This window comes from Eimeria acervulina, genomic scaffold, assembly GCF_000499425.1.
Source record: "Eimeria acervulina Houghton genomic scaffold, Eah_scaff599, whole genome shotgun sequence".
Classification (NCBI taxonomy): Eukaryota; Apicomplexa; class Conoidasida; order Eucoccidiorida; family Eimeriidae; genus Eimeria; species Eimeria acervulina.
Window position 1 is genome coordinate 12,530 of NW_013547252.1, and position 7,246 is coordinate 19,775.

The 7,246-nt window shown below is 51.0% G+C and overlaps 1 protein-coding gene across 1 annotated transcript; it reads left to right on the forward strand.

The window, feature by feature from the left end:
- Positions 1-572: 572 nt before the first annotated feature.
- EAH_00044000 (hypothetical protein) lies at positions 573-3,635 on the forward strand (the record flags this gene model as incomplete). Its single annotated transcript, XM_013391678.1, has 5 exons — positions 573-640; positions 1,331-1,449; positions 1,802-1,940; positions 3,102-3,401; positions 3,539-3,635. 5 exons carry the CDS (start codon positions 573-575, stop codon positions 3,633-3,635), a joined length of 723 nt encoding a protein of 240 aa, XP_013247132.1.
- Between the last annotated feature and the right edge of the window lie 3,611 nt (positions 3,636-7,246).

The window sequence follows — 7,246 nt, forward strand, 5'->3', positions numbered from 1 at the left end:
TGCAAGTACGCAGAAGAGTGCAGAGGCAGAGCGATTCGCCATGGCATCACGTAGGTGCATGAGAAGGCATGACCGACTGCAGAGGGATTGTGGCCCGTTGTGAGCAACCGTAGAATGGAGATACATACAGACGTTTTCTGAAACAGATTTTGACTTTGGGTCAGCGCGTGTTCTGCGCACAGCGGCAGAAGGACTTGCAGATGAAGACAACAGCAAGAGGCTTTCATGCTTTTCAGCAATCTTTGTTGCGACTTCTGCGGCAGTCCAACTCTGCACGCAAGCATAGGGTACACCGTTGTTGGAGGATCAGCTAGCACTTGAGATCAACGTTGAACATCGACCTGGAAACTCATAGCCAGGCTCTATATAAGTGAAAAGAACTGACGAATTTCGAGCAGAGCTTGTTGCATTGCCGTGAGTTCCAGACGGGCGAATTGCCCGTGTCCCTCGATTCCCAATCAGCGATGGATGCACCCGGGCAGGGGAAAGAAATGGCGCTTGTGGGAACTTCCTCTTCTGAAAACAGACACGTAAGAGAAACACGAGAAAGGGGACAGGGCGAGCACAGCCTGATGCTCCTCTTATTTGCTCAAGCGGTTTCCGACCCAGATGTGGCTGCGCCAGGACAGCGCAATGCCTGGTGGGCATTGTTCGTGGAACCCACTTTGTAGCTTCAGCCATGCGGGAATGCTCTTTCTACTGCTGAGTGGCAAGCAAAAGAGCAAGCTGTTGTGAATAGCTCTACACATGCGGTATAAATGGGAAAGTGAGGTAAGGGATCCAGCCTGCGTGAGAGGGCTAGCCGAAAGTATGAAAAGTGGCTCAGTTGTTTGCTGGGGGACGAAGCTGGCGAAAGGCTGAGCGAGTGGCGTAGATCACAGCACTAAAAGTTTTGCAGCCGATAAGGCGATGTGCTCTGCCAGTTGGGCAAAGAGGCCAACTCTTAAAAACTGTTGTACGAGCCCCGCATTTTCCTGTGCGGAGTAGTGTGAAACGTGTGAGGAATTGGTGCTTATTCCCCCACAAATCTCAGAAAATAAATGTTGAATGGATGGTGATAAAATCGCTTTCGGGCTTGGCTTGCAATTCCAACCCGAATGCGTTGACCTGACACAGGACAGCAAAGTTCGTAACCAACACAAAATGAATTGCTTGGGTTTGCCATTCTCGCTCATTCTTAGTGCAAAGAACGGATGAACTAGAGCTTAGTCACCCTGCTCACCACTGACTGTTGAACGCCTTTTGCTGTCTGCACTTCCTGCAGATTAGCTGCAGATTTCCGCCCTGTACACGGTAGGACGTTGTAGAAATGTGCGCTTGGTGCGTTCAGGTTGACTTCCTGCGCTCGGGAGTTTCCGCGTGGTCGTGGTTTCGGTCTTGCTAAGCCAACTCCTACCCGCGCGGCAGAATCTGCTAGCCAAGCTCGGGTCCTTATCACTAATGACTTTTGTAGGTAAAAGCACGGAACTTGCTTGTTGTCGGTGAACTTGAGGAGGGGACGAAGGGAGCATATTTGCTAAAAATATCTATTCTAGCGCATGCGTTTGACTGACGGAAAACTGACTAGGAAATCAATTGAAACATCTGTCCAGATCAGGCTAGAAACCAGCAGAAGTCACGATGTCAGAGCGTCGTATGAGTTTGCTGATGCCACTAGAGAAATCTGAGGACTTTGTCAGAGTCCCGCTTTTGGAGCGCTCTGCAGCTGCCATCGTGGAGAAGCTATGATATGCTGCTTTCCAAACGGGTACACGGTACCCCACCAAAAGCGCGTGACAGCATGCTGAATTGCCTGCGATAGTGTTGCACCCAATCATAGCCGACAAAAGCGCGGTCGTACGTATGGGACAAAACGTCTCTAGGACGCTTGTGCAGAACGAATACGACGCGAAGTCAACGGGTTGGCGTGCATACCGCATGGGTTTGCCACTCATCCATAGGTGATGCGGAGGGCAAGAACATTGAGATTTATTCCCTAAGCAGGACGCCACCTGTAACATGCATGGGAACTATTGTACCTCTTAACTGCAGCTGCGAGTTGCGTACCACTGCGCCTGGCTAATATGGGTCAGACGAGTCGGTCAGCGACCACGCTGGTGGTACTCTGAATATGCTTCCCTCTGAAAGTGTCCTGGGTGAACCGGCAACGTCACTGAACAACTCCTCCATTATGCAACTCCCAAGAGCTCTCCAGCAGGCGTCCCAGGAATTACTGATCAGTTTCTAAGCTGAATCAATTTCCACGCAAGCACTGTGGACACTTCTTTACAACCCACCAGGCCGCATAGAGCTGTTTCTCGCGTATACTCTCATTCCCGGGAAGGGTGCGCTGAAAAACCGATTGTTCGGCTTTTTGCGTCACCCTGGTGCTGAGATAACACTCAGTTAAGCCCGTTGCTCACCATCCATTCTTTCTTAGGAAAAAGAGTTTGCCACATTCCGGGAGCTCAAGCCCTCGAGAGGATGTCGGGTCTCTTGTAATTTTTCTGCCAACTAGTTATGTCGCTTTTACGCAAACGAGTTCTTTGAACTTTAGCAGGAGGACCATAAAGAGCGGGTGAAGGGAGGGGGGAGTCCCACCACGAAGGTAGGCTAGTCCTATGCAAGAGCCGCAAACATCCATATCTGTTTGATTGTACACTGTTGCCAGCGAGGACCGAAGTACATCCGTAATCGCCTTATGTGGTTTGCCTTCCGTAGGGGAGGCAGGAAACCCTAATACTCTAGCCATTGACGATCCAAGACGATATTCAGACGCACCCTAACCGGCGGGTGACGCTGTAGGAGACATTTCTGTGCCAGCCATCAGGCTGCATTCTGACTTCCAACGAGTGAGGGGGGTTTACTGGGATAAATTTCTGACACGTCCAGGCTGTTAAATCGTTAGCGCGGCACCGGAAATTTGTGTTTGACAGTGCTCTTGTCTACGGGCCTGAAGTAGACAGAAATGCAGCACCTGCTGTTATGCGTCTTTTGCCAGAATTGGATTATATATAAGCACGACAGTTAATTGCTGAGATCTGTCTTTCCTCGCTGGTCGATCCCCTCCTCAATTAGATGATTGAAATTTGCTTGCTGACGGTTCTTTTTGTTTTTTCCAGGGAATGGGTCGTCTTCTTCTCTTTTGACCACACATTGACCTCCTTGGATGGACCTCCCAAGTTAGGGCATGCCCTAGAACGGCCTTCAGCGGGGCTGACTGTGACTTCAGGCCGTCGCGGCCACGCTGATAGGCTCTTCCCACCTATTCTGCATAAGCAAGCTGTTTTCGTGTGGTCCCAGCTTCGCTGCGATTCCCGTGTTCCCCGGGCCATTTCCCAGGAACCCCTGGTATATTTAGAGGCAGCCTACGCTGCAGACGACGAATTTCTGCACGGCTTTCGGCACCACATCTGCGCTGGGTTAGAATGTCGCTCGCTTGCTGTTGCGACACTAATTCCCCGCCTAGTTGCGTCAAGCATGCAAGTAGAGTTCAAATGGCTTAGATGATGGCTGTCTTCTATGCTGCTGGCGGAGAGATCAATAGTATGTTCTGCAGCCTAGATACACCGTCTGCAGCTATTGACTTACGGGAAGAGGCACTAGACTTCGGCTGGAGTTCCTCAACCCAGAGGTCTCGAATCATGTTAAAATGAGGGGTTTCTTTGCTGAGCATCATGCTGAGCTAATGGTTTGGGCCTTCGTTGAGCCTTCGCGCCATACGCAAAGGGTATGCGTCGACATTCCATCACTCAGGAGAAATATGGGTCCTGTCACCAAGGCATTGGCTTTTGGCTGCAATCCACTAGAAGGACCTGACGAGACTGTTTGTATGGATACGTACTTGTTGTTCCTCGTTCCGCGATACTCAGCAATCATGTGCACTTCCCTTGCTCTGCCAAAGAGCGGTAGCAGCTCTGGAGGATTAGCAAGAACTAGGTATTACACCAGATGGTAAAGGGTCAACCCTACGAGCGGAAACCGCTAACGTGCAAAAGCCAAGAGCGTAACCCACACGGACGGCACTGTTGCGCGGCTCTGGACTTCTTGCCTGCTCTAGGGTAGCGCGTTCTGCGGAGGGCGTGACGGTTCCCTTTAACCCGGCTGGGTTGCACGCTGTGCACTCCGCTCTTTTTGGCTGTAGTCTGCACTTGGGTGAGGTTTCTTGCTGCGTAAAGGGCAATGGAGCGCTCGGTCCCTAAAGAAGTTCTTTTGCTGGACTTCGGCTTTCCCTTCAGCTAGTCTAGTACCCAACCCCGTCGTCAAAAGGCATACGACAAGGAGATGGAAGAGACGGGTACAATGTGCATACTCGGCGAAACGTTTTGCTACCAATACTACCCAAGTACATGGATAGAATGGAAAAAGGATATGCATGTTGGAGGGACGAACGGGACTCCCGCCCTGCCCTTCTGAATGCTCGGTTCGGTTGACACCCTCTTTTTCCCCATCGCCCTCACCTGCGCGGGAGTCTCATTCGCCCCCTCCAGCATGCATTGGTTTCTGCCGTTATCTCGCTTCCTCGTACTGCGAGCGCAATGGATCCCCCAGTTCTCACACTCCAGCCCTTCCCGCCATCTTTAGAGCCCCGCCCCTCACTGCATGTTCTTTTTCAGCGTGCGAGGGGGTAATAAACCATGAATAGTGAATGTGCAACTGCAGCAAAGGACGCCTGCCCAGTGTGCATTGATAATTTTCGGTGCGACGCTCCGTCAATACTTTGTCGTGTTGGGACAAAACTGGGTTTTCTTGCCTCCTCGCCAGAATTTATAGACAGCCACAGGCCGCCTTTTGCAAAGATTTGCTTGACTGAATGTCCCCGCGAATAGTCGTGTCCTTTTTTCGAGGTGGCGGCAATTTTGATGCCTCCACTTTTTTGTGCAAGGTGCAAGCAACCACTGGGAGTTGCTCCTAGCCTTTTGAGAGCCCCTTCAATTCGCCGCAGAAGACCGGAACTCCCTTAGGTGTCGACGGCCTGGCGACCACCCACACTTGGAACGCACAGAAGTGAGGTAGCATGCTTTCGAAGTAGCTTTCGGTAAAATCAACGGCTTACAATGCTCACATTCCTATGGAACGACGGGTTCCCCTGTTGGTCCCCACTTGTGGGAGGCCATGGGCAGAGCAGTTTGAGCTTAGGGAAGGGGGCAACAAAGAGAGAAGGTAGACAGCTGAGACGCATATCCTGCTGGCTTGACAGCGTATCCATCCTTTTGTTGTTGGAAACGCCTTTCCTATATAATGTAGAAAATGCCCAATCATTCGTCACGGGGAACCCTTTTACGATGACTATCTTACATACATTCTTATTTCCGATTTTGGCACAGAGAGATAAAGAGCCATCAGGGTTGTTCCTCGCCCTTGGTGCTGGGGCCATGCTAAACGGGCTAACTGATCATTGTAAGGGCAGGGTTTAAGTTTGGTCTCGGTTGCACCATCGGCCTGTATCAGGGAAGACCGCTAATATGCGCAAAGTAGGAACAGCTATATAGGGAAGGACGCTTGCAACCAGGTGCAGACCACCCCGATGCTGAGTAGCACCATGACTAGCGACGTGCTACAGGCTTTCTCTTTTATATGCTTGAGCGTGAAAATGCTGTAGACCTGAGTGATTAACCAATCAAACCTGGCGCAGGCAGAAAGGTGAATTGGAACTAAAAAGAGCCGTGGTACATATGGGCCATCGTCTACATCGGCCACCGCTGTTGGGCCCAATGAAACACCATGTGCATCACCGGTCAGTCACTCCATAGCTTCGACGAAGGAAGTGTGACGGGGGCATGCTGTGCACGGTGGAGAACTTCCAGAAATGTAACTGCGCGTGCAGGAATCTAACGTCCGTTTGGCGTACGGTCGCTGCGGCACAGCTCCTCAATGGGAAGCTAAATTTTTGAGCATTAGGCTGTACATCCATTATATTACAGTAGGGGCAGGACAGTGCTGTCTAATGAAGTGTAGTAGTCGTACTGTAATATAATGTTTGAACGGGAGGGAGCGATTGAGCGTGCGTCTGGGGAGGAAACTTGGATGAGAAAGGAGAGGGGGAGACGGCAAACCCTTAGAGGGCCTGCGCGTCTAGCGTACCGGCGGAGTATCTGCGTAGACTTGGCGGGGCTGGTTTCTTAACGCCATTTTGCGGGAAAGGTGGGGGCAAAATGATGCTGCATATGCGCGGTGCAGCGGCGCCGATCTCCTTCACATGCCATCCGCCAAGGGTGCGCACGTGCAGACGAAAGACCCATGCAAAGGTGGGCCGCAGGCAAAATTCCCCAACGGGTAACACACTTGGGTGCAGACAATGACGAAACACGGGGGGAATGGCAACTGCAGGGTAAAATGCAGTCCCGTTTTGTTCTCTGAAAGCCAGGTCGGTAAATCGTGCGCTCCACGCAAACTCGCGCAACCTAGCACAGCAATGAGGTGGATCTCAGTATTCAAATTTAGCGTTTATTGTGATATATGTGAGATTCTGAGGGACTCTCTGATCCGAAGGACGTACGTTGACTAGTCATTAGTGCAAGATTCGCTTTTGGAAGAGGCTTGCTTGCGCTGAGGCGGCCTAAACACGCAACAGCCTACTAAGGCAGAGTCGTCAGTCTTGTCTGCGTAGTGTACTGGTCACGCATTGTGGGGAGATCACTGGGCATATAGTTGGTGCGAATTTCTGTGGTATACTGGCTGCCTACGCAGTAGGCAGGGAGGCCATCGCATAGGCACCGAAAGGCGGCCTATGGACCCCTCACTAATAAATGCCTGCTGGGTGGTGGCTAGACTTGCTGTTTTTTCAAAAATAGTGAAACAACCGAATAACGTTTACCGGTATGCCGGAAGGATACTTAGCAGAGCTTTGTCAGTTGATGACATGTGCCAACAAGGCCCTTGGTGGCAGGCACGTGAAACCAATAAGAGCGAATGTGGGGGAAATTTCACCGCATCCCTATAGATTTAGGAAAATCAGTTCATTCGGCTTGCTTGCCAACGGATAAGCAATGGTTTCACTAGTCAGCAGAGAGCTTCCGAGAGCAGCTGACAAAAATCATCAGGCTTTCTAACGGTTAGGCTGGCGAGAAGCAACACGGTTTCGATGTGCTTGGGCTCCCTGGGCCTCTAGGCACGCCCGATATTGTTTTCGCTACAGTGTCTCTTCGAATTCTTGGACTGATTATTGACGCATCAAAGCAAACTGTCTCATAGTAGTGAGCAGCACGATCAGCCAAGCAATATCCTAGAGATGAATTTGCGGCTAGAGGATTCGACGCCAAACAAA